The sequence below is a fragment of the Empidonax traillii genome, unplaced genomic scaffold (assembly GCF_003031625.1).
Source record: "Empidonax traillii isolate 1590-97213 ecotype Southwest subspecies unplaced genomic scaffold, ASM303162v1 scaffold516:size646513, whole genome shotgun sequence".
NCBI classification, from domain to species: Eukaryota; Metazoa; Chordata; class Aves; order Passeriformes; family Tyrannidae; genus Empidonax; species Empidonax traillii.
The window spans coordinates 599,683-626,463 of NW_020955709.1; the positions used below are offsets into that span (position 1 = coordinate 599,683).

At 51.2% G+C, this 26,781-nt stretch overlaps 1 protein-coding gene across 4 annotated transcripts in view; it reads left to right on the top strand.

Moving 5' to 3' along the window:
• The window catches only part of ANKS1A (ankyrin repeat and sterile alpha motif domain containing 1A), a 71,841-nt gene that overhangs the window by 25,117 nt on the left and 19,943 nt on the right, over nucleotides 1–26,781 (top strand). For all 4 annotated transcript variants that reach the window (XM_027896774.1, XM_027896771.1, XM_027896770.1 and 1 more), the window contains 5 exons: nucleotides 170–262; nucleotides 4,292–4,409; nucleotides 9,698–10,269; nucleotides 21,185–21,251; nucleotides 24,804–24,910. In XM_027896774.1, coding sequence (XP_027752575.1) covers nucleotides 170–262; nucleotides 4,292–4,409; nucleotides 9,698–10,269; nucleotides 21,185–21,251; nucleotides 24,804–24,910 — 957 coding nt within the window. The remainder of the gene's footprint in view (nucleotides 1–169; nucleotides 263–4,291; nucleotides 4,410–9,697; nucleotides 10,270–21,184; nucleotides 21,252–24,803; nucleotides 24,911–26,781) is intronic.

A 26,781-nucleotide genomic window follows, 5' to 3' on the forward strand; every position in this document is an offset into this window, starting at 1 on the left:
AAGGCAGCAGCCCCTGCCCAGCTCTGTGCTGTCAGGGCTGAACTGCTCCTCCGTCCAGATGAATGTGGGGAGGTCCTTGCTGCATCCACAGCGGTGGGGACTTAGGGCTGGTGGGAGCAGAAGGGCAGAGCTGTACCAGCACAGCTGACAGTGCCTGTCTAACCCGCAGAGAGAACGTCCCCCCCCGCCGGCCAAGCCCCCGCCCGATGAGGAGGAGGAGCAGCGCGTGGAGAAGAAGATAGGTCACAGTACTCCCTCTGAGGTATGTGGGGCTTGATCTGGGGTGTTTTATGGGACAGTGGTTCAAAGACCAGTTTTAATAATTTGGGAGGAGCCAAGGATGCTGTTACCTCCTGTGCTAGTGGGACTGTGAACGTGAAGCATTCCCTCTCTCGGCATTGCTGCTGTCCCTTGCCATGGGAACTTCCTTTGTCCGGTTCTTCCAGGGCACCTCAGTGTTGACCTTCAGCCTTACTTTCCTATTCTTGGCTGAGAATTCCCTTAGGAAGAGGCTTTTCTGAATCACGTTGCAATGTGGACCATTGCCCACTTGTACGGATCCCACCACGTGCATCTTCACTTGGACCAAAATGCAGAGACACCAAGAGTTCCTGCTTCCTCTGAGCTCCCAGCTGTGGAGGAGCTGCGTGGGCTTGTGGGTCCCACTGACATGAGCAGCGATCAGGGGCTTGAATTCAGCTGAGGATCTGGCCTAGCACATCTTAAAGCTGCCTTCTGCATGTGAAGCTGCTTTCTGATGGAACTAAAGCTCTCACATTCCGTATTGTTGCTCCTGGGCTTCCTGTTGCTCATCTTTATTCGCCTACCTGTGAACCTCAAATGTGAGGGCTCTCCAGGAGACACGGCTGTGGGAAACCACAAATGTGTCTTGGCAACTTCTGCTGACACCCAGGAAAACCTTCAAAGCAAACCCAAATCCTGTGGATTTCCACACTTTCCCAAAGGCAGTGGGTTGTGTGTGAAACCCGTGGAGTGTGTGCTGCCTCTGCCGCCGGGCCAGGCTCTGCTTCAGCACATGCCTTCTTTGAATCTGCTGGAGTTCTACAAGGCATAAATGGGATCTCCTGTCTGGAGCGTGTCAAATCCACATGAGATGTGAGTGAACAGGGTCTGCTGTAATACAACTGACCTCAGAGAGAGTAAAGCTCCGAGCTGTGCATGAACAGGGGAACTGGTCTGTGACATTGTGGACTGATCCCTGCACTGCAGTTCGAGTGCAGGGAGTGATAACTGGTCCTGTGCCTGGCTCTGGCAGAGGAGAGCTGGGCAGCAGGTCGTGGCATAATTGGGAAGCAGAACTTGTTTATGACAATAAACACGAGGGAGAGAAACGTGCCCTGACTGCTCCTGCTAGAGGTATCTTGCCATGTTTAATTATAAAACACCTGCTGTGTTGTCCTGCCGTTAATGGCTTTGGAAGCATGATCCATTAAAGGGAATCTTGCTGGGAAATGGCAGTGGCTCGCCGGGGTGATCTTGATTTGTGACCAACTTTGATGATAGAGCTTACGGGCAGTGTGTGGCTGCCTGGAAACAACCTTCTGGATGTACTGATGAGATAGTTTGGGGCTGATCCTTTTCCTATGATTGCTCCTCCTGGCCTGCTCTGCTTTTCTCTGCTTTTCTTGCCTATGTTTATCACCTCAGTGCATGTTCTCTCTGGGTCAGGCAGGCGTGAACAGGAATATGCTTCGGAGTGCTGTAAACATCTCGCTGCAGCATCCCAATCTGCCATCCTCCAGCCCTGCTCTCCCATTGGAGCCAGGACAGTTAGTCATTGAATATTCTGGGGTTGGGCCAAATTCTAGTTTCCAAAGTAGTCTTTTTATTCCTTGCCAAGCTGGGACTATCAGCTAAAACAGATGAGTGTAAACAAACTTTTCACTTTCATCATGGAAAAATGTCGGTACAAACAGGCAAAGGAGCTGATTGTGTGGAGGTGCTTGAGTGGTGCCTTTCACTATCTCCAGAAACCTTCTGGGTTTGGAGTTAAGAGCCTGGGTTGTCAAATTAAACTTGGGTTCCAGCTGTTTACTGCTCGTCTCCGGAAGGGAAGTGCAGATCAAGGACAAGGCGCCACGGTGGTTCCAGCAGTTTGGTCTGCAGCTCTGGGGAGGGAGGAGAGAGGAAGAGATGAGTTACCCTTTAGAAAGTCTTTCAAAGTCCTCTGCTGTGGATTAAGTACATCTTAAAGAGCCTCCTCATTATTCACCCACAGCATCTTATTTTTGGGCTTTGCATTGTGAACATTTATATGTGCAAACAGCATGTCTGAGGAACTGGAAGCTGCACTGGAAGAAAGCTTTATTTGGTGTTGTTGCTCCTGGTCACAGAGCAAGCACAGTTCTCCAGCAATGGTCTTCGTTTTGAGTGAATTTGAACTTGAAACTCTATTTAAGGCTTGGAAGGATGAGAGGTGGAGAAAATCAAGTGTAACCAGACCCATGGATACCAGCACGGAAGTTCACAAAGCAGAAGTTGGGAACTATGTGCTGCTGGGGAGCTCCTGCCTTCAGTGCATTTAAAGAGGGCAGCACAGGAATCACCATCCACTGGAGTGTCAGGAGAGCACCAGAGCCTGGCTGAAGGTCCAGGCTGCTGCTGTGCTGACAGGCTGCTGCTGGGCAGGATTTTTCCAAGATCACGGGTGAGAATGTGTTACCTGCTGTTCTGGTCTGATGGTTTTGTGCCACCATCTGGTCAGAATTTTTCCCCTAATTTGCTCATCACAAGCTCCTTCACCTGGAAGGGAGCAGGTCTGCCTGGCAGCTCCTGCTCAGAGCAGGTACAATAAATACTTCCTGTGCCGGACGCAGCCCGTTTCCTTCTATTGAGAAAGTCACTTTAAAAGCCATCCTGGCTCATGCAGAACAGCACATGGATGTTGGAATCCTGTCTGTGCTGCTGACTCCTGGGTGTCTCTCCAAGCCTCTGTAAGCTTCCAGTGCTCCTGGCTGGGTTGCAGTCAGGTAGGTACCGATTTGCCCCTGGAGCAGCTCTGGTGCTTTCACTTTGGGGCAAAGGAGGAGGTGGTGTGTTCTCTGCTGGTGAAGCAGTGGGAGTTCCAGGAGTCTGAGCAGTAGGAGCCCTCTCTGGAGGCATGTTTTGTTCAGAACTGTCCTGGCAGCAGGTAGGGATCATTTGCTTTTTGGCTTTGGGTTGGCTGCAGTCACACATTGGGATCACAAATGGTTTGGGTTGGGAGGGACCTTAAAGACCATACAGTTCCAACCCCTTGCTATGGGCAGGGACAACTTCCACTAGACCAGGTTGCTCTAAGCCTCATCCAGCCTGGTCTTGAACACCTCCAGGGATGGGGCAGCCACAACTTCCTATCACCCCATGCCCCTCCCTGGCTCTCTTGGAGCCCTTTTAGGCCCTGTTGTCAGGGCTCATTACTGGGTCGTGTTGAGCTCCTGGGGCAGGGTTGCATCAGTCTGCCAGGATCTGGCCAGGAGATGGTGCTGAAAGGCAGCTGACTGCACTGGCAGGGTGCCCTGAAGGCCAGTTTTAGCCCCATCAGCACTGGGATGGCACCCAGGGATATCCAGGGCCTGTCGTCCTTGGCACTGGTGTAGGCCAACATGTGAGAGTTTGCAGCAAGACTTGTCTGGATCCTGTGCCAAAACCTCGTCCCTGGACATGGATAGTAGCTTTTCAGAGCAGCTCGGGGAGGGTCTGCCAGGGTTCCAAACCAGCTCTAACTGGAGGCTTTGGGGGATTTAAATAAGTACAGTCACTGCTGCACATCCTGGAGTTAAACTGAGTTCATGCAGTGCTGCCTGAGGACCCTTTAGTCCCAAATATGCCACCCATCCTGAGGTCAGAAATGCTGGATCTGAGAAGATAGCAGGGATTTGGGCTTTTGTTCTTCTCAGCCCTGTCCTAGTAAGGCCAGCAGCTAAATAGTGAATGACAATGCAAATTCCAATAGCAACAGCGAGTCTGAGTTGGGATGAACAGGAATAACGGTCTCAGCTCTTTTCCCCTCCAGGCTGTCTGCAGCTCTTGCACATTGAGTCGGTTGGTCAGTGCTGGAAAGCTATCAGCAGCCTGAGATACTAAAAATTAAAGGGGACTTGGATGGGGGTTTGTTGAGGGGGTTAAAAAAAAAAGGGCAGGGGGTATTACATTTTGGCTCACGCTCTGCAGCAAAGGTGTTCCCTCTGCTAATTCCTGGCTTAACCAACCCACGGCATAGAGGCTGTGGGCTTTATGCCAGGACAAAACATTGCTTTGCAGAGCTCCACATTGTGCTGTTCTTCATTAGGCCTCTGCTGCCTGGGAGAAGAGCAGGGGAAGTGGAGCTGAGGAAGAGGAACACCCGTACGAGCTGTTGCTTACAGCAGAAACTAAAAAACCAGTTGCAGCGGACAGGAAAACAAAAGGTGAGTGACCATCCGAAGAACAGAGCACTTCTGTGCACTTCAGGAAAATACGGAGGGCAGAGGGCAACTGGAACAATGGAAGTCGCTGCTGGGTGGGGGCTGGAGGGTGATTGTTGTGTTTCCTGGTAATCCTCCCTCTGGTACAGGAGAGCTCGGAGTGTTCCTGTACAGAGTGTACGCGGAGGGAGGGCAACTGTGCTGTGAGATAGCTGAGAGATTGTGAGAACCTGCTCTGTGAACTCAGGAACAGCCAAATCTCGTGCTCAGCCAAGCAAATGCAGAGGGTGGGAGGCTGGAGGCTGTTCCAGGGGAGATGACCAACATGAGTTTTCCAGTGAGCCGCGTTCTCCATCCAGCTGGCGCTGCAGGTTTCTGCTGTCCTGCTGTAAAATCAACATCCTGCTCTGTGTTAAAGCTAATTCGAGATGGAAACGAAGAGAGAAGGAAAACAAAAGTGTATAGAGCAAGAACTAGAACTGACACATCCACAGGGTAGCCAGGTATATATTGAACCAGTCTCTCCTCCCCCAGAGGGAATTTTGTGCTTTACAAAGGATCTGGGAACACCTTGTCTCTTCTGTTTGGCTGTTGGCCTTTTCACTTTCTTTCAACAACAACAAAAAAAGATTTGTTTAGAGGAAAAAGATTTCCAGGTTTATTCAAAAGTCTTGAGGAGGAATTTGGAAGTATTTAATTTGATCTTTCATACTGGAACCCTTCTCATTGTGTGGATGGACAAGGGTTGCCTCACTGAGTGCCCTGTCAGACCTGCAGGTGTTTTCCCTCCTTGCAGTGCGTTAACTCTCGTTACTCAAGTCCTGCTGCTATCTTCACTGGCCCAGGGTGGAACAAGAGGTCATTGTGTTCCCACCATCACTTGCCAAAGTCCCCTCACTGCCAGAGGCAAAGTTTTGGAGCTTTTCAGGTTGGTGGTTTGCAGCCTGGGCCAGGAACAGTCCCTGGGTGACAGCCACTGAGCCAGAGCTTTCAGGCTCTCGTCAGCAGGCAGCTATTGCTGGCTATTCAAGCACGAGCTATTCCAACTGCTCCACTCCTTCCTTTGGCTGCTGTGTCCAGTCTTGATTAGTGTGAGAGGAGGTGTGTCCTAATTATGTGTCAGATTAAAACAAAACCTCAGAGCAATGCATCTGTGTGTTCTTGATTCAAAACTCTTGGCCTGAGCACCTGAAGACATCATGAGAGGTTGCAGGAAGATCTTTAGCCTTATACAGACCCAGAGCAGAGTCCTGTCTTTTAATCTACATCTGGAAAGATAAAAACTGTGACTTCAGGGTTTGCAGTCCATGGAAAGTGTTGCTGTGTTTGTAACGAGTGTAAAGCCCTTCCCACTGTTGTAGTGGGAGAAATCCAAGGGTGCAGTTGAGTTTTACACATCTTCCTAGACTTGCCTGCTCTTTAAATGCAGTCAGTGGCTGATGGAGGGGAGAAGATGCATTTAGGGAGTAGCAGAGTCATTTTGGCAAAGAGTTAAACAAGGGCTGACGAAGGAGGGACTGAAGCCTTCACTGGGGTGTTGGACAATTTTTCCACCTCTGGGTCAGAAGGGTCCTGAAGCATCAAGGGCAGCAGCTCCATCCCAAGACATGGAACAGGCTAAAGATGGCTTTGAGCTGCTTCTTGGCCCTTGATCTGAGGGTCTGGGCTTCTGGACGAGTTCTGGAGGAGTCTTTGGTCAGAAGATAAGGAGTTGGGTTCTTGTGGCTGTTGGAAGGGCGTTTCAGGGCAGCGGAAATGCTGAATATCAAGCACGCGGGTTTAATGGTGCCTTTCATCTGTGATAACTGCCTTTGTTCCTCTGGCTGCCAGTTGTCCTGTGTCCAACAAGCAGATGAATATGGCATTATCCACTGGCTTTGGTGGCCTTTGTGTCTGTTAGAGCAGCTTGCTGTCACATGCTGGAGCACTGGGAGAAGTTGGCCTCATGTTTTGGGCGGAGGAACAGAAGTGGTTTAAGCCAAATAGTCTCCCTTCTCCTTTGGTGTTCGGTCACGTGTGAAGTCAGGGCACTCAGACTTTGTAACAGGACATGAAAATGAGTCAAGAGTGGAGGACTGTGTGTAGAGTGACCAGGAGGAGACCTCTTAACTCCTGCTGCCTCAAAAGAGACCTGATGGAAGGTGAATGTGGAAAAGATTTTTGAGTTCTGATGTGTCTGGCTTCTCAGGAATCACCCCCAGGTGCTGTCAGCAGTGACCAGCTGCAGGTAGGACTGACTCGGTGCCTTCTGATAGTTATTACAGACTGATACTTGTCGAGGTTGTTCTGTGCTGCTTCCATAGGACAGTGTCTCGTTACTTTTTCTGAAGAGGGGAGGGAGTGCACAAGACCACAAGTTCCGGTGGATAAACTCTGTCTGGAATGACTGAGCTAGGTGAGACTAACACAGGAGTGTGCCATCCTCAGCTGGGTTCCACACACAGTACAGGCTGTGGAATGAGCCCGTGGTTCACTTCTCCTGCAGGTGAGGGTGATTTTTGCCAGCTTCCTCCTCAGGCCTTCTGTGCCATGGGAAAGAGATTTGCCTGCTCCTCACTTAACAAATTCTGGCCTGATGTAGCATGAAGAGCCTTTTCCATGTGCAAGTCAGAGGCTGCTGTATGCCCTTTCTACTTTTAAGGTTGGAGAGCTTGAGGAAGCAGCAACTGCAGTAACAGCTTCATTCTCCTAATCCAGGGGCATGAGACAAGTCCTGCTGTTGATACATAGGGAAAGAAATCCAGTCGAGGCATGGCGGTTGCAACTTAGTGTGGAGTGTTTAGGGAAGTGCTTCATATCTGGAGTCCTCAGGCTGCTGGCAGGGAAGCTCTTAATTAAATCCTCTCAGGGAATCACAGTCTGTACCCAGGAATAGGCTCCTGATCCCAGGAAGGGTTGGAAGCAGCCTCTCCTGTGGGTGAGACCTGCAGCAGGCTGTGGCCAAAGAAGTCAGGATCAGTCAGATGATCTGTGCTGGGGTGTAAAATCAGCAAAGAGAGTTGGACAGAAGTCCCTGTGGTAAGGACCCTTTCTGAGATAAAAGGTGTCATTGGAGCAGGATGACCCTTCCAGATCCCTTAAAACGTGAGGCCTGGAGAGCCCTCAGTGTTCCTGCTGTGTGCATCTCGGTGATAAAAAGGAGTGAGATGACTCTTTACTTGCTACATTAGTTCTTAGTCTGCAGCTTTCAGGGCAGGCTCTGAAATGTGTCCTGCAAGATGTTCCTCACATCTTCTGAGCAAGTGCTGTTGCCCTCACTCCATCTATTCATTCCCTGGCAGCTGCCCTGTATTTTGGAGCCCCTCCTCGGCTTGCAGATGAGTGGGTGGCTGTGATTCCTGTCCAACAGGAGCCCTTTGTGAGGCGCTGGAGCTGGATTTGGAGCACTTTGTTCTGGCTGGACTCAAGTGTTCCAGCACGTGGCACAAACTTTAGCCAGCCCCCGCTTTGCCTTCTGCAGAAATGTCAGTAAAGGTTAAGCTGGGGCAAGGAAGAAATAGTTTCCAAGGAAGGGAGGAGGTTTGGAAGAAAGGCTGCAAAAGCTTTCTCCTCCCCACAGGTTTAGGTGGCTGTCCCTTTGCTGCTGTCCTGCTCACCAGTCAGTGGCTTTGCATTAGTACCAGTCTGTCCAGTGACTGCAGCATATCTGATCTCCTCTGAGGTTTCTCCCCTTGAGGTTTCTCACCAGCATTGCAGTTTATGCAGAGTAACTGAGTCCAGTCTGGCCTTGCTGTCTGGGGTGCTGCTGCTGACCACTCTCCCCCCAGCCAGTGCTGGGACCTGCCTCTCCCTTGGCAGCTCCAGTCACAGAACTGGTGGTTTAATGTGCCCGTGCAAGAGAGTCAACAACTACTTCACTGTCCTGGAATCTCTAACTCTTAGGATCCAGGATGAGATAATCCCTCACATCACTAGATCCCAGTGAGCACTGAGGGCTGTGGTGCTGCCCTGGCCAGGCTCTGGCTGCCCCTGGCCCTCCCGTGCCTGTGTGAGGGACGTTGGGCACAGGGTGCCTGGGACCCCCACTCAAAGGCAAAGGACTAATTCAGCCCTTTCCTGCCCATTTCTAGTGTGAGGGCAGACCACAAAACCCGATGGGTGTTGGTGTTTGAAAATCCTCTGGTCAGGCTTGGGGCTGGAAAGGTGCTGGGGGAAGGAGTTGGGTTCACTGCTGCTGACAGGCTGCTTTTATTTAAAGTGGAATTTATTATTTTGCTCACGGAAAGGAGAGTTCCTTTGCCTTGGCTTCCCAGAGCTGCTGTCTGCAAAGCAAGCAATTTCCTCTTCACATCCAAACATCCTCCCTGTATTTCAGAGCCTCATTACTGGGGTGCTTTGCTTTATTGTTCCTTTCCAGTATGGATTTTTGGTCCTCAGATTGAAGAGTTTCTTCAGCACTAAATGGAAGTGGTTAAAATTCTCAAGCAATGCCGGGAGGGCAAAAGAATCCTGGGAAACCAAAGTTAGACTTGTTGTCTTGACAGAGTTTTGCTTTTGCAGTTGAAACGCTCGCTCAGCTGTGACAGGTGAGTACACGCGTGTGTGCACACGCTCGGCACTGGATATCAGTCGATTATTCATGGTTTATGCAGGACCCTGGTACCTGATATTAAGGCTGCTGGGGCAGGAGTAGCAGGGAACCAGTGTCACATTTCTGGGGCAGCTGGTGCTCTGCCAGCTTCGACCAGTCTGTGCTCAGTGGTTCATTGCAAGAGAGACCTTTTGCTCAAGTTTTTTTTATTGCATAAACTGTTTATTTCTCTCCCCTGAGAAGGGAGGAGAGGTTAAACTCAGAAACCACTAGGGAGGAAAGCAGTGGGTTTTTTTGGGAGTGGATTTTGGAACTCGCAGGTCAATTACAGTCCAGGCGCTTTCCCACCCTGCAGCCCGTGCCAAGAGCCGGGCGCACGGCTCCAAATAACGCTCTGGCCTTTATGGAAACGGATCAGATGTTCCAGGAGCCTCTGTCCCTGCTGCTCCCACCTCACTTGCTCTCTCTACAGGATATAGTTAGCACTTCTCTTGGCCTTATATAGCAAGGCCTGATAGTTAGTGTTAACAGGAATAAAACAACACGGAGAGCTGCCAGATTGCGTAAATCGGGCCAGTGTTTGGAATTTCATAAATGCCATGACTTTGGGTACAAGCTGAGCACGCGGAACAATACGGAACTGTTCTCTCTTTATCTCTCGCTCGCTTACTGATGGAGGGCAGGGGAAAAGCTGGAATTTTGCTGCTTCTTCTTCCATGTTTTTAATTTCCCCCTCCTCCCCGTTTCCATTCCCTCGAAGACCACAGGAGGAGCAGCGGCGGCCGCAGCCAGGACCCTGCTGACAGCCAGGACATCCAGGTGCCAGAGCAGTTTTCAGGGTTGCTTCACGGTTCTTCTCCGATCTGTGAGATAAGTGAGGACCCTTTCAGGCTCGTTTCCTCTGCAGAGAAGGGGGGCACAGAAGCTGCAAGCCATCCTGCTGCTATGCAGCTGGAGGATGCTGACTTACCTGCCTCGGGATCAGTACGGACCAGCTCTCCGGCCCAGGACCAGGCAGTGGTTTACGCCACAGTGCAGCACGTGCACGTCAGCCGGGCGGATCCTGCAGCTGTAGTCACGCCCCACGTGCCGCAGCACCCCGGCGCTGCTGAGGAAGAGGGGGACAGAGCTGTGGGCAGGGCCCACTCGGGCAGCAAGCCCAAAGCCGAGCTCAAACTCAGCCGCAGCTTGTCAAAGTCGGACTCCGACCTGCTGACCTGCTCCCCGACGGAGGACGATGCCATGGGGAGCCGCAGTGAATCGCTCTCCAACTGCAGCACTGGGAAGAAGCGGCTGGAGAAGTCCCCATCCTTTGCTTCGGAGTGGGATGAGGTAAGGCTGAGCTTGCTTGAGAGCCTCTGTGCCAGGAATGACTGCAGCAGGAGCTCCCCTGTGCCACACTGCCCTGGGGGGGCCTGGGTGGGTTCTGTTGCTTTCACTAACTCTCACATGGCATTAATAGACACATGCTCAGCTGGGAGTCTGTAAGGTATAAAGTGCCAAAAGATAGAGTTCACTGGAGTGGGGGAGAAGCAGAATTGCAAGAACTGACGGGCTTTTCAAACTATCAAAGTTATTTACTCAGTTACGGGGCTTGGTTTCTTTTAAGCAAGACAGATAAGTTTTCACATTCCCAGAATGAGGGAGACTTTATAACAGTGCCCCTTACCAACCTTTGTCCTGACCTCCTCCTTCCATTTCTTCCCTGTGGACTCTCCCAGCATCTGGAGATGTTGTGTTGCTGGGTTTCTGCTGCTATGGGGGTGAGAAGTGTCCAGGCTTCATGGAGATGGAAGGAAGAGGGTACTTAGGTTGGTTTGTGTATTGAATAGCTCCCGCTTTCCTCCTCACACACTTATTTCAGCGGCTGGTTAGCAGTCACTTTATTATCATCTCAGATGCCCACGGATAGTTAAATATTTCATGCTCCAAAAGTTGGCCCTGGAGAGCCACTGGGGTGAGATTAAGTGTCCCTCTGAAATTCAGCACCGCAGCATTACTGATACATTCTTTGGGGATGATTCTGTGCTGGGAGAGCAGTGGCTGCAGAAGCGATAAGCTGGGATGAACCACTCTTTGTACTCTGAAAGGAACTAAACCCCCCGGCGTGGTGCTGGGGGAGTGAGCCGCGTGTGCTGAGCGTGGAAACCCGGGGGAGGGTTGTGTCCCTGCTCCCCTCTCTGCACTGGCTGTTGCTCAGCTGCCTCTCTGACCCTGACCTGGAGAGAAGATCACCTTGTGTGGAAGAGGGAGGTATTCAGAGATGCTGAAAGCAATGTGGGAACTTGTCCTCAGCGTGAGCCCATCCCTCAGTCCGTTCTCTCCCTCCCCCTCACTCCCTGCTGGGTCTCAGGGTTGCCAAAAAGATGTTTTCCTCTGCAGCTGCTTGGGCTGCAGAGGCTTCACTGTTAATTGCCCGGGTCAGTTGTACCATAGCTTAGGGAAAGAGTGCAGCAGAAGGTTTTGGAAGGACTGGATAATTCCCTGTGCTTTTATCCAACCTATTTGCAGCAGACACTGAAAGGGCAGAAGCCTCTGACTCGACAGTGCTGCACAACTGCACTGGTAGCAGAGGTCAAGTGTTGGGCTGCCTGCCCCTGCCTGCACTGCCTCTGCTTCCTCTGCTCAGATGAACCCTCGGAGCTGCTTCCTCCTGCTTGTAAACAAACCCCTCATTTCCGATGCAGCCGGACAAACCGGAGAAAAATCTGCTTTTGCTTCCCCTTATGTTTAGGTGAGGAAATCAGAGAAAGAATGTGAAAAATTCACATCTGTCTGCAATGGGGCAGGTCTCACTTTAAAAAAAAAAAAAAAAAAGGACTATTAAAACCTGATGGTTTTGTCTTCCTGACTTCTGGCATAATGGAAGCATTTTGTGGAATTGTTGTAGTCCTGTGGCCAGAAGCTCTGGTTTGCCAGGGGGTGTCACAGAGCAGCACCTGTGAGAATGGCTGGGGGTTTGCAGGATTTGTGTGCGCAGAAAGGGGTCGGTCTAGCTGGTCATAATGGCAACAGTGAGATTTAAACATAAATGTAGTGTTGTCATTGGGAGTTGAATTAGTTTCCTGGATGGGATAATGCATCTGGTCGGAATTGGATGCAACTTACAACCTCTGAATTTACCAGGCCAATATAAACCCTTTTGAGCCACCCATGTTAGGGATGGTTTGGCTTTTCCTCTGTGTTTAGGGGAAACAATGGCAGATTTATATTATTCTCTTAATTTTAATAGTCTTTGTGCAGACGACTAAGGAGGGAAGTGATCTCTGTGTGGTTCCCAGCTGTAGTCAGTGAGCCAAGGGCTCTGCCTGCCAGCCTGGCCAGCAGTAGGTGCGCAGGGAGCGGTCTGTGGTGTCCCTGACAGATGGGATCCATGGCAGAGGCTGAGCTGGCACTGCCCTGGGCCGTGGTGCCTGTGCTCAGCCACTCTGACAGGGACAGCAGAAAGTCTGCTGGTTGGAAGTGAAGGGTCACATCCCTGCCCCGGCTGAGCGCTGTCAATGCCCTTTGTTGAAAGTGGAAGGTGGTGCCAGCTTTGCCAAAAGGGTGGGATGGGGAAGGAATGGTTCACTTGGCAAAGCTCATTCCTGCTCCCAGTTGCAGCTCCCCTGCTGAAGGGACCTGGCCCAGAGTGTTGCTTTGTGCTCTGTACTGGCCAGGAGCCGGTTGAGCCGTGTCCTGTCACCTCCTGTGCCCCCCTCCTTGCCGGGAGTCCCCGTGGCCGCCAGGGTGGGAGCTCTGTGCGAGCCGAGCACTGACACTCTCATCACACCCCCAGGTCTCTCCCAGGGGAGGTGAGCACCGAAAATGCTCGGTCCCTGCTGGAGTGGGAAGCAGAGTGGGGGCAAGGAGGCATGTGAGGGGTAGAGCTCCCAGCATGAATACATGAATCCTTCCAAACCTGGCTGAGGGCTGAAGTGATAGATTTGGGTATTGTCATTGGCTCATGAATACTGAGCAAGTGGGGATGACCTGGGCAGCTCACCAGGGGATTTCGTGCACAATAACCTGTGTTTGCACCCCTGGGAGGTGGGCTCTGGCACCCAGCTCCACTCCAGCCCCTCTTCCAGGGTGGATTAACCGCATCTGCTCTGTCTTCCTCTTTCGCAGAGCAGCTCCAGCCCTGCACATCTGCCTGGCTCATGCCCCAGGCTCCCAGCAGAGATCTCTGCAGTCAGGGCCTGGGGCTGCTCTTCTGCCTTGTAGGTGTTGGTAAGAAAAACGATCTGTTAAGAGATCAAGGCAATGAAAGAGGCAGGCTGCTGGGAATTAGACTCAGACCTGGCTCCCAACATCCCCTAATCCTCCACTTCCAGCTGCCTATCAAGTAAGTGGCTCCGATGCTGAATTTGTAATGATCGTGGCACTCAGAGGTTCCAGCATCAATCTCACAAAATGAGGTGGTTCTGTGTTCTGACTTCAGCTCTTCTAGGAAGAGATTAAACCTCCTTCAAAAGAAATTTAGGGAACCGAATAAAACAGGCATGTTACTTTAGCTTTTTTAGGAAAAAGGAGGTGCACAGTCCACCATTTTGATGCATTTTTATCCCCCAAGTGAATTAGTTGAAGAACTAATGAATATTCTGTAGCTATTTATGGCACTGGACATTCATCTCTCATGACTAACTGCAGTGGTGCTCTATGTCTCCTGTGAAAAGAATGCTCTCCATCTGCAGTAACCATGGATGTGGTGTTTCACCGGTTCCTGACCCGTTTTGGGGGTCTTTATGTCCCCTAAGGGTGGATGCCAGGAGCAGATGGCACTGCTGTGGGTGCCTTTAAACCTTGTCAGGACTGTTGGGTGCTGCAGTACTCAGTGGAATCAGTGTCTTAATTACAGGCTTACAGTGGAGGATTAACAACATTTGCATTGAAAGGTGAAACTTTCAGGAAAGCTCTTGATGCAAAACCTGCCACTGCCTTAAAACACTCAGGAGTTGAAATTCCAAGCTGCCAGCCACCACTGTTGAAAGAAAATGCAAATATCTCCCTTGTTCCTCAGGGAGAGCTGCTGGTTCTGTGTCTGATGAAATTGCATCATGAAAGCTCAGGGGTTTGTGTGCTGAGCTCACCTGCCCCTCAGCATGCCCAGCTTGCCCTGCCTGTGCTGAGGACATCCCTGCCATGGGGGCACGAGGCCCACTCCTCACTTCCCAGCAGCCTCTCCTCCCAAAATGTGTTATTTATTCTCTTGTTCAGTTGTTAAAATCTCAGCACTTCCCTTGCCCCGGACTTGGCTGGTGGGGCCGGGCAGGGCCCGGTGGCTTGATCTGTCCCCTGGTGTCCCCTGCCTGAGCTGGCCCTTGTCCTCTGCTCTGCTTCCAGTTTTCCCTTTGCCTGAAGTGGTTTATATTTCATTTTTGCTGTAACAGGGTCAAGTATTTTTGGTCTGATTTCTGCTAAGCAGGCAAGGCCATCGGGATCTTAATCACCTTAATTATTGGGCTGATTATTCTATTATCTCTGGATCCCAGAGTTTCCTCTTGTTTTTCCTGTGCTAAGGACAGGAATTCTTACATCATCCCTTGTGTCCAATCTCTTCTCTTTGCCCCCACTGGTGAGATTTCCTCCATCCTGATGAACTTTTTGAAGTGAAAGCTTTTGTGTTGCCACCGTTTTTGTATCTGCTGCAGAGGGGCAGCCTGCAGAACTGAGCCAATCCAAGCCAGTGTAAGACAAATTAACGGTTTTACAGGTTGGTGTGCTGGTCTGAAAGGCAGATGCATAAACCAGGCTTTTTTCTTGTGTTTAGCAGCAAAGGTTAGACACAACAGGGGTGATATTTGCCAGCTCTGAGAGTTGTCTCAGTCCATCAGAAGCAGATCGGTGACTCTCCTTGAGCAGGTCTGACAGGGCAGTGAGACATGACAGGTTTTGGCTACCTGGTGGGAGGAACCTCCCATCCACCCTCAGAAGGGTTGTGAAAGTGGCCCCAGGCAGAGGCCAATGCTTCCTGAATCCTTTTCCTCATGGTCGTAGGTCACCCCTCTCAGGCTGCACGGGGAGCTCCGTCAGGAATAGTACAGCAGCTCCAGCCACCTCCCTGTGTGCTTCTGGTAACTTCTCAAGTGAATGAACTTGGTATTTGTGAATCAGGAGCTTGTGATTCTTCTGTGTGAATGCTCGAGCTCTGACGGATGTTTGGGTTATGTAACAACCTTGTGATCGTTGGCGTTTTGGGGACGTTTTTGTTTTTCAAGAACAGAAATGTCCGGCTGCAGTGCCCTTACTAAATCCAGTCCTTCATTATGTTCTCTTCCGCTTTACATTGCATCTTCCAGCACTTCAGAAGCTTTTATTTTCAAAGTCCTCATAACTCTCTCATCAGCCTGCAGGCGACTTCCCTGTGCTGCTTTGTGTCCTGCAGGCTGGAGCAGCCCTGCCCCGAGAGCATAACATTGGTTTGGGGTTTGTGTTAGGAGGTGGGAATACAGAAAGACAGTGAATTGATTCGATATTCCTCAGAGGGTTCTGCCTTTATTGTAGCTGTTGTCCAACCATTTCCTTGCTGTGGGCAGATGTGTTGCTGCATCTGATGATTTTCTTGTCATGTCAGTGTTGGATTTTACTGGGTGTTTGTCAAAACAACACTGATATTTGGAGGGCTCTGAAACTGCAGATTCCCCACACACTGTTGTGAAATTGAAGTTTATGCTGTAAGTTCCTTTTGGTATGTGTTTAGATTTGTAACTTTGGGATTTGTACTAAAGCACAGGCTGGAGAGTGGTATGAAGCAACAAGGTCTGGTCCTGATCCAAATGAGTTTCTCAGAGACCATATTAAGCCTGAAATTGTATTTGCCTCTATCACAGTTGCAGAACGATTTAAATAAATGCCGAGCTGAGTGAGTCCCCGTGCTGTGTGGAAGGCACACGCTGCTGGGGGAGGATGGGACGCAGGAACGCTGCAGTTCAAGTGCTGAAATGTGCCACAAACAACTGGCTGTGTAGTTTAGCTTTGAATTAATAGATTGAGCACTATGTTTTCCAGGCCTTTGGTGTTTGTTATGCTGAGTTCATACAGGCTGGTGTCTCTTGGAGTCACAGAATATATTGAGCGATGAAATACGAGCTGTGTGCTCCATGGGATGCTGATGGGAGAACATAAGCTGAAAGATTGTAAACTGAACCACAAGTGGTGTATGGGGTGTCACCAACCTAGAAATGAGATTCATGGCCCAGATCCAAATTTTCCAGGACTGCACTTGCACTAAGGAGTCAGCAGATATTGTCCCAGACCCTTCTCCTGCTCCAGGCCTTTCAGAATTGCTGGTGGATGCTGTGATCCTGCCATCTCTCTGCTAAGGATGTATCCCAGCAGAGTCTGAGCAGCCTTGCTTCCTCCTTCAGGGATGCAGTATCAGTCAGTGATGTATTTGGGGTTTGCTGTGGTGAATTAGTGCAGAATGGAAATGTCAATGATTCTGGGCTGCCCCAGCATTGCCCATCGACCTCACACACCCCTGGTTCTCCCCTGGGTTTGAGAGGTGACCCACTGGGCTGTGGCTGTGATGGGATTGGTCACGTTGTCACTGGGGGGTTTGTTGTGCTCAGGGGGGTTTGAAACTGTAGAAGCAGCTATAGTTGGGGGTTTGGTTTTTTATAATTTGAAACCAAATCTTCCCCATCCCCCAGTCCTTAAAGCTTAAAAAGAATGAAGTCTTAACCCCTGACTTTCTCCTGGAATTGCAGAAATTTAAAAGACTGATAACCTTTCCACCCAACTTTGTAAGTAGCTTTCCAGTCTGAAATCTGGTGCTGGAGCTGTTCTTGTTTGCAGAGCTTGAGCCCAGGGTGAGTTTGTACAATAGGTTATGAACCCTTAGTAATAAGGATTTATAATGAGAATCCTGCTATATTCTTAATTATACTCCTGCTGCAGGGTGTCATTACAGTGCATTAATGCCCTCCATATGGCAGATGGCATGCATTTGGTTCTGTGTAGCTTTATTTAATTACAGGCTGAGTAACTTCACTGCTCGGCCCGTGCAGGAGCGCTGCAGTTCATCTCCCTCGTGCTCAGGCCCTGCACTGGTGCTTTATAATCCACTGATTTGGGAAGGAGTCACAGAGGAAGCAAAAGGCATCGATCCCATGCAGGGTGGGCAGGCCCTGGCACAGGTTGCCCAGGGAAGCTGTAGCTGCCCCATCCCTGGAAGTATCCAAAATTGGATGGGGCTTGAAGCAACCTGGTCTAGTGGAAGGTGTCCCTCCACATGGCAGATGACTGGAATGAGGTGGCCTTTATGGTCCCTTCCAACCCAGAGCATTCAAGGATTCTGTGATTTGTTTCTTCTCTCAGGATGACCTTGCTGTGCCCTTGGCAGCCCCTGATGCTGTGTGCAGAGACCGAGAACAAACCTCTGTGTCTGTATTGAGGGTGACTGTAGGGCTTCTCCAGCTGCAGGTGAGGTTTTACAAAGCCCTTCCAGAAAGCTCCAGGAACGCTGAGATGCCACAGAGGCTGGTTTAGTGTCACCCTGATGGGGTGCTGCTCGATCTAGTGATCTCCCTGAAGCTGCTTCCCTGCACAGGTGGGTGGCTGCAGGCAGCCCATGCTGTGTGAAGCTCTTTATTCGGGGGATAAAAGGCTGGTTTAATCACCCTCAGTCTCTTGCAATAGACTCACTGGCTCCAAACTTCAGCGATGGCTCTGGGGAAGAGAAGTTGGAGAGATTAATATGGACACCAGAGCCTGACATCCACCGGGGCAGGTGGTGGAAGGGAGGGCACCAGGGCCGGCTGTGGAGCGAGGCCTCTGCCCGGCCCTGCGTGTCTTTGGGGAGGGGGGTCCCGGAGCTTCACCTCTGTGTCCCTGCTGCTCCTGCAGGCTGGGATCAGAGGACAGGAGACAGGCTGCATCCTGCCCGTGGAGGAAGCCATTGGCTGCTCCTGCTGTGAGTGCTGCAAGGTGGGGAATCACCGTGCGGGACTCCAGTGTTGAAACGTCCCCTGTCCTGCAGCAGGACAGACCTTGGCATGCCACGTGTCCTCTGGGCTGGCTTGGCCTCACTGTCCTTCTGCAAACAAATGCTTCTTCCTCCTTTAATAGAACTCTGCTCAGGATAGTTTGTTTTGAGTAAAGCTCTGTTTTGGAGTCACTGGCCAGTTGCTATGTTCCCGTGGCCGCCTGCCTGCATGGAAGAGCTCACTCCTTCCCTGGCCCCGGGGGACTCTCAACCGCACCCTGATCCTTATTTCAGGGCATTTTTATTTTTCAGCAAAACGTAGGCAAATATGACAATAGATCCAAGAGTTTCAGTCCTGGTAACTGCTCTGCAGCTCCTTCCTGTTGTATCCCTGGTTTGGCTTTAATGATTCCCTATCCTTGCAGCCTTTCCTTCTCCCAGAATACTTCAGCTCTGCAGGAGTTTGTCTCTTTTCCTGGTGGGGTTTCAGGGCTCGTTGGCCAAAACACTTTGCCAGCATAGAGCCAGCTGCCCCTCTGCATTAGGGATAATTGATGTGGTAGCATTTTGCATTTTTATTTCTATGGGTGCGTAAACAAATAAATAATTAAATCCCCACCCCAAACTCACCCCACAGCACCAAGCACAACCAGGGACTGGCGTTTGGTGCTTCAGTGGAAAAACACAGGTTAAGCCAAAACAAATCAGAACTGAGTGTTCAGGCTACAACTAAGTCTGAGCTGCAGAGCTATATTTAAACATGGTATTTTTGTATTTTAATAATTAACCAGTGGGAAAGAACAACCTAAAAACTGTAGTGTAGGCTATTTCCAAGGTATCTTCTGTTTAACCCCATCTGAGTGCTGGAGTGCAGATGAGGAAAGGCTGCAGAGGACAGGGATGCTCTGAAGCATTGGTTCCCTCCCTAGGTTTGTCCTTCCTCTCATTTCTCTCTTTGCAGCCTCCCAAGAGTTAAATCAAGCTGGTCAGCCATAAGCCCATGTTTCAGGTGGTATGTGACTGTGTTTGAGGTGTTTGCTTCTCGTGGATAGCTGAGGGCATGAGGCAGGATTTCCCTCTGCATTACTGGTAATAGTTGTGACTGTGTGTAACCGTGACTGATGCTTGGCAAAGGAGGGCTGTGAAAGGTAATCCTCTGCCACGTGATTATTTAATTTCCATTCAGTTTTATATAGCACAAGGCAATTCCTTGCTTTTGAGGAAAAGGTCGTGGGTGTTTCAGTGCTGCAGAAGCACCTGCGAGTCCTCATGGTGATGTTGGGTCTGGCAGTGCCGGGGGCCGAGCCTGGGCAGCATCAAGTCTCTCTTGAATTAGGAAAGGACAGCACAAAGTAAACAAGGGAACTTGGCTGGCACTCTGAGTTAATTTGCAACTTGAATCCAGCCAGAGATTCCCAGACAAGGTACACGAGCGGCTCCAGCTCAGAAATGTACCTTGTCCTGAAGCTGATGGACACCAATCTGCAGAGCTTAATGTCCTTAAACTTCTGGAGCTTGAACTGATTTGACCCCAAACCCAAACTGTGCAGCAAGTGCTCAGGACTGCAGCAGTGTCCCAGAAATCCTCTGCAGCCTCTTCAGTGTCTGTCCATGGAAAGGAATAGAACAGCCAGTACCAGAGCCCTGGGTGTCACCTGGGCATGAGGCTGGTTCTGCACCATCCCTTTGTTTCCTTCCAGTCCTGCATGGCCGCAGTGCCCTGATGGTACCTGAGGGCGCCTGCAATTTGAAGGTTTTGCTGGGGAGCATTTGCTGCTTCAAGGAGGCAGAACCATCTGCTTTGGCAGTTCTTGCTGAAATGAGCCCTGCAGGGCTCAGGTGTCTCCCAGCAGTTTCAGCAAAGATCATGTTTGAGTCCTGGCTGTGTCCTGGGGCAGAGAAGCAAGGAATGTTTTGCCTTAGGACAGGGTGGGACCCTTGTGTGCATTCATTCCAAAACCCCTCTTTAACTGGAATTTCTTTTTAGGTCGAACTTCCCTTTTCTGCCATACATGTTTGGATTCTGATTATTTTTTCCCAAACTGTTTTTCTAATCTCCCAGTAAATGGACATTAGCTGTATTTCAAGCCCAGTAGATGTGCTTGTCCTTATGGTTTTGCAGGCATGGGGATCCACATCCTTACTGGCACTGTTACAGCTCGCACGAGTGCCTTCTCCCTGGTGAGATTTAATGCTGCAAGTGCACTGCTCCCCGCAGGCAGGAAGGGCTTTCTGGAGATCTGCCTTGGCAGGAGCCTTTTAAGAGGTTTTTTGTTTGTTTCACCAAGTCTAGCAGAGGTCAGCTCCAGCTGCCCCTGACTGTGACCCAGCCCCTTGCAGCATTCCCGGGAGCCCCAGGAGCAGGTTTGGGGCTTGTGCTGCAACCGAGCAGAGCATCGTGCCAGGATCCAGGGCAGAGGTGGCCAGGGGTGAGGTCCAGAGAGACTTGGACTCCTTCCCCAAATCCTTAAAGGACGAGGGCAAAAAAGTCACGTAGGAATTGAGGTTTATTCCCCCACTCTGTGCCAGTCAATGTGCCACTTCATGTTCAGCAGCGAGCACTTGGGAGAGCCTCGCAGGGATATTTGCTTGGGAGATTTCTCTTTGGGAATCTCACTGGAGGTGCAGCTCTTAAGGGGACTCAGACCCATCTCAGCACAGTCATTGCAGGAGGTTTGCCTGGAGCCACGGACTGTGGATCGCCTCAGTCGGGGATGGAGCTGTCTCCTGCTCCCTCTCCCGGGTCCTTCAGGCATTTGCCCTGTGGTGCTGCTGTTGCAAACAATCTGTTTTCAAACTTTTTGGAAGCATCTGCTCTGGTGGGAGTGGTGGGAGCACAGCTCCTTGCACAGGGTTGGGAAACACGGTGATTTAAAAAATAAACCCAAGGCAAGACAAAAACACCAACCAAATGCAGAGCACAGGGCAGCTGAGCTCCCAGTCTGCTCTCTGGGAGGGAGGTGTGACAGCGCTCCTGCAGCTTCCCTGCTGGATGGGTCTGCATGCTCAGATGGTGTGAGCTGAGGAGTTTGGGGCTCCTTCCTCACGCCTGGTACTATGCTCCAGAGGGATGATTTTGTTGGAGCTGCTTATTTTTAGGCTTTGGGAAGTTGTAGAAGGGAAGGCTCTACAGAGCACCAACTTCTGGAAATCCCTCTGAGCCATCCATCCTGATGAGGACTTTCCCAGGCAAGGTGTTCAGGGTACCTCTTCTGGTTCAGAGCTATCTTAACATCCTTCCCTGAATTTCTTTGGCTGTCATGTGGCAGTGAAATCCCAGACTGCCTTTACCTTTTTCTGATTTATGAATAATACAGCATGTGCTTTTTTTATTCCCAGATTGAGAAGATCATGAGTTCCATTGGTGAAGGCATTGACTTTTCCCAGGAGCAGCAGAGGATCTCAGGTGTGTACCCAGCGCGTGTCCATCTGTCCTGGCAGTGCTCTCTGCACACAAACAAGGTGTTTAACCTTTAACCTGCTTTGGCTCTGGGAGGGAGAGGAAGGCTCTGGCACAGGAGGAGCAGACCTGGGCTTCCCATGTGATGCTCGATGCTGTTGCTGGGAATTTTAATTCAACACTCTCCAGGAAGATTCATTTAATTTTACAGAATGCAGCTGCAGGATTGTCCTCCTGGCTCCTTCCATGAGGGCAGTAGCTGTGCTGAGCAGGGCTGGGTCATGCCAGTGGTGGGTCAGCGCGGGTCCCACAGTGGCCATGCCCTTCAGCTGTGGTTAATCTGCCAAGTGCCTCAGTGAGGGTTATCCTGAGCATTCCTGAACGCATCTGCAGGTATCCAGACATGCTGAACAAGGCTCTTGGAGGACACATGCTTCCCCCTGTTCTTAAAACATGAATTCCTTTCTCTGCCTTTAAATCCTGAGCAAAAGCAGAACTCGAGCTTGCTGGAGAGCTGCCACCACAAGGGATTCTGTCCTTTTAAATCCTTCACCTCCAGCCAGCTGCCGCAGAACGGCTCCGAGTGGGCAGCATCTCCTCCTGATGAGATGCTAATGCAGATCCACACAGGCAGCTCACACGGGCTGTGATAGAGCTCACCTCACGTCCATTTGCCACTCAGGTTTTTGCTGAGGTGAAGAGGAATCCACTGTGTGTTCCCAGTGCTAGCTGAACCTTTTTCAGGCTCTGTATTCCAGGGTCAGGGGGCTTTGCAGAGGAACCGAAGCGCTGTGTGGGTTTGGGCTCAGGCTGTGGTCTGGGCTGTGATGGATCAGTAGTGCCAGGGAAGGCACTGACATGGAGGGGAGAGGAGGAGCCGGTGCTCCCACAGACCTGCCTGGAGCTGCTGTGTCCTGATTCCAAACTCCACCTTTGCCTTAGAGGAGTTTTTGGCCTTGGAACAGACGTTTGTGTCTCTCTCCACCCAGTGTCCATGAGCAAATGGGGTGATGTTGGTCAGGATGGAGCTGAGAAGCAGGAGTTTGTTTCAGTCAGAAGTTGTGATCGGGCTCTTGCCAAGGGGGCACAGGGACTGGGGTTCTTTTGTTCTTTTGTCATCCTTGTGACACGTGAACACCTGGTGTATTTGGGGCTTCTTTACTTTCAGCCTGGGATATTTTGGGCACCTGTTACCCTCTTTTTCTTTTTAAAGGAAACCCCTCAATTCCCTCCCTCTAAATACCTCCCCCTCTTCATTCTGTCATGACTTGAAGGGGTTTTATAAACAGAAAACCTGTACTTGTGTCACTGTAGGTTTCCCTCTTAAAAGCAGAAATACATTTATGAGTGCATGAAAGGCTGAACAGAGTAAATAATTTTTAAAATTAAATTCAGGAGCTCAGGGAAAGGAGCTGCTGTGGTTTCATTCCCCCTGCCAATACCCTGACTGCTCCCAGGAATGCTGTGGTAGGCACCAAGCAGTTCCTCACCTTTCTCTCCATAAATTAATTCTGAGCCAGCCACAAATCACTTGGAACTGTCAGAGCAGACCTGTGACATCATTTTTTGAAAACCCCAAGCCATGTCATCCATCATCCAGTAAATATTGAGGAGTCAGTGATTTCCACTGGAGAGTTAGGGGAGCTGCTGCCTCCCTCACGGCGGGTGGGAGCACTGGGAGGGGTGAGAGGATGAGGAGAAGGGAGGGACGGGCAGCGTGGAGCGCGGGGCTTGCCGGCTCAGACAAAGCCGCCGCAGCCGCTGGCGGAGCGCGGGCACCGGCGGAGGGGAGGATGGAGCCCGGGGGAGCCGGGAGCCCGGGGGACACAGTCTGGGTTTAGTTGCTGCCCCGGTGCACCGGCTGGGTCAGGGGAGGGGGAGCAGAAGCCTTTTGTGATCTCGGCGCCGCTCGTGCTGCAGAGTACGCTGGGAGGACTGGCCAGCGCTGCTCAACAGCTCCCTGGGCAGAGGAGCAATCCTGTGGAGCAGAGAGCAGGAATTACCCCAAGAATCTGCAGATGACACCGTGAGCTCTGTGCGTGCAGCCATTGCAGCGGAGCGGGCAGGGATGGCTGGAAGCTACCAAACCGCTTCAGCTGACCAGAAGGTTCAAAGGAAGCAAGCTGGGGTCTCCTGATCATCCTTTTCTTTGCATCCACGGTGGAAACAGATGTGCCAGGGAGCCTGAAAATCTGCCTGTCTTGCATAGCAAATTCCCCGATGAAAAGGAGAGCTCTGAACTTTTTTTGTCATATTTAAGGTCTCAAGCTTTTCTAGAGGAGAGTAACAAGTCACTGGACTCATCCCAAGGGTGAAGGAAGGGAGAGCTCATCCGTACGGCTTCCGTAGGTGCTGGGAGGAATCTCCTTTATCAGAGGCTGAGGGGAGGTGGCAAGGCATGGCTCGGACTTGAGCTGCTGCAGGAAGAGAAGAGGGTGTGCTTGCATTTGCTGTCTTCTTGTTTTGATGTGGTTTGGAAGCAGGGAAGCAAAATGCCTCCTCCTGCAGAGCTGCTCCTTGTCTGAGCAAAGGGGCTCGATGTGGCGGCTGCACGCAGCTGAAGAAGATGAAGGAAGGTCAAATCCAGGTGTGCACCCAGCGCCTGGCAGGACTGGTGGTGTGGGGTAAGAGCGGTCCCCACTCCGCTGTCGTGCGGGGCAGCGGCGCAGCCGGGCTCTCCGGGGCAGCCAGCCCGGTCCGGGCAGTGTGCTGGAACGCCAGGCGGCCGGGTCACTGGTAGGATGACAGCGCCAGGGCTCCCGGACTCATGCTTGGGATCCCCATGACACTGTAACGGCGAGACAAAGCCCCTGCCACGGCTTGCCTCTGTCAGGACTGCTGGGAAGGAAGAGCACAAGCCCTTTCTCTCTGCTGCTGCAGTCTGTGCTTCCTTTGTCTTGTGTTTCTTGCCGCGGACAGCCTGGGCTCCTGCTGCTTTTCCAAGCGTCCGCCGTGTCTGTGCTGGCTCGGCTGCATGAAGCTGTTTTCTCTCAGGCTGCTCTGCGCTCCCCACTGTGCGGGGAGGTGCACCTGGAGGTGCATGGATGAGAGGACTGGAACAGCTCCGTGCGTTCAGGAGCAGCTCCGCTCCCTTCCCTCGCACCTGCAACTGCCTGGGAATGCCTTGGGTGGAAGTTTGCCGCTCTCCTCCCGCCCCCTTCTGCTGAGCCAGGGAGTGGATCTGCATTCCTGTGGGGTTGGGCTTCATGTGTTCGTCTGGCGAGGAACTCAGGAGCCCTGACAGCAGTGCCTGTGATCTCAGCACCCCAGCAGCGCTTCTGAACCTCTGCCCAGGCGAGGAGTTTCTTTTCTGAGAGTGAACTGTGGTACAGGTTGCACCTGGAGCCCGCGGAGGCACTGGAAGCTTGTTGTCCATGGTCTGTGCACACAGGAGCAATTGTCTGCCAGCTGATTTGTTGTACTCTGAGCATAATTTTTTGAGTTTCCTTATGGTAATGACTATGATGTGGCAATGCCATCTGTCCTCCTCAGAGTGCCGCTGCTACCGCCTGAACGGTTTCTCCCTGTTCAAGCGGCTGCCGATTCCTCTCTCGTCAGGTTCGCGGATGCTGGAGCAGAGCGTCGGGGAGTGGCTGGAGTCCATCGGCCTGCAGCAGTACGAGAGCAAGCTGCTCCTGAACGGCTTCGACGATGTCCGCTTCCTGGTGAGTGCCCGGGAGGGACCCCGGGCTCCAGTGAGTGGGTTGGCCAAAGCTTCCCGTGTTATCCGTGTCGGTGCCAAGCAGAGCTGGTTCTGCTGCCCGGCGCGATGGTCTTGGCGAGCGTAGAAGGTTTGACAGAAGGAGTAGATGAGGGTTGTGTTGGGTCTTCACATTTGATTCAGGTGTTACTGCTTTTTCACTGTAATTTGCATAGAACATTTTATTTAATCTACCCCCTAAATGTATACTATTTGATTTGCTCCAGAAACGTGAACTGAAATTCACTGGTGTTTTGAAGGAGTCTCTTCACAGTCTGTGCCTTGGGCTGTGAAGGAGGCAGCAGACTCCTTGCTGGAACTGTACTTGCTCTTAGCATTGCAGGCAGGATGTTAATGAACTGTACCTAATTGCATTGACACTGTTGACTCTGAAACCTAATGATGACGACACAGTAATGCTCGATGATGAGGGTTTTTAATAACCAGGGTCTATAAACCTAAAGCTGCATGGTGTAAAAATCTGAGAATTCGTGTGGAATGCTGAACTGCAAAGATGGAAAATCTTGGTCCTGCAGGAGAGTTCTCCTTGCATGGCTTAAAGAAGTGCTTTTGATGTGGACTCTTAAGTTTGGCAAATAACAAAAAATGGCTGTAAACCTTTGGAAAAGTCATTCTGGTTAATGTAGCATCCTGCTTTGGAATGGGAGTAAAGGCATCTCTGGTGCTGGGGATGGTGCGGAGAGGTGACACCAGGAGGATGTGAGGGGCTTTGGGAACACACAGTGGCCATCAGCGGTGGGGAGGACGGGGGAGGCAGGTGGAGAGAGACAGGAAGCTGGGAAAGGGCGTGGATGGAGGCACAGGGAAGCGCACACCTGAGCAGTGTGCAGAATTGGGCAGAATTTTTTCCTCTGTGATGTGCCTTGCCTTCAGTTTCTGGTGTTGGGCAAGTAAAACCCTCAGATACAGCACAAGTGAGGAACAAGTAGTTAACTTTGTTCTACTGGTGATTTTGATGTTCTGGGATGAACTATTAAAATTGCTGTGACCACTGAAGCTGGGCAGACGAGGAGCACTGAGTGCCCGAGGTGCTGGACGCCCGTCAGGCTGCCCAGTCCTCCTCTTCACACAACCATTTCTGTATTACCTGCCCCTTCCAGTGGCTAGCAAAGAATATTTCAAACTAAGTGTCTCCCAAAGACATTGCTTTCCTGGAGTTAAACAGTTTCTATAAGAGGATTAGTCCCTCTTAAGGCCTTATTGTGTTCAATATTTCAAGGTCCAAAGAATGCCAGGTAGATGGGTTGTGAGGCTAATTAAGTTATAGTAGCCAAAATTAGGAAGTTGGAGTCCTTTGATATGGTAACACTTGTTTCCTGTGCAGGATTTTGCTTTGCATTGCTCCCTGCTCAGAGCTGCAGGGTGTTCCAGGTGCCAGGATGCTCCTTTTGCTCCAGGGTCCCCCAGGTGCCACCAGGTGCCATTGGGGGCAAACAAGAAGCTTTGCAGGAGCAAAGTGTTCAATGTGCAGGGGTTGTGCAGCTGCAGAGCACGGCAGTGTCCTAAAAGAGCCCTTTGATGTACTGAGGAAGATACTCAGCCTGTAGTAGATTGCAACTCAGAAGAGGATTAAGAGCAGACATGAGGAGCGTGTCCTGTCACCCCAGCGGGGACAGCGAGAGCCGATGTGTGCCAGCACCGGGCGCTTGGTGCTGTTCTTCACTGCAGAACAGGTGTTTAAAGTGCCCTGTGTGCCCCAGGAGGGGGACAGGGTTGCAAGAGACAGACTGGGGGTGCTGGCCTTGCTGGTGCTGCTCAGTGCTCTGGTAGCCTGTACTTCAGCTGGTTCTGGTTTCAGGGATTCCTGAATCCCTG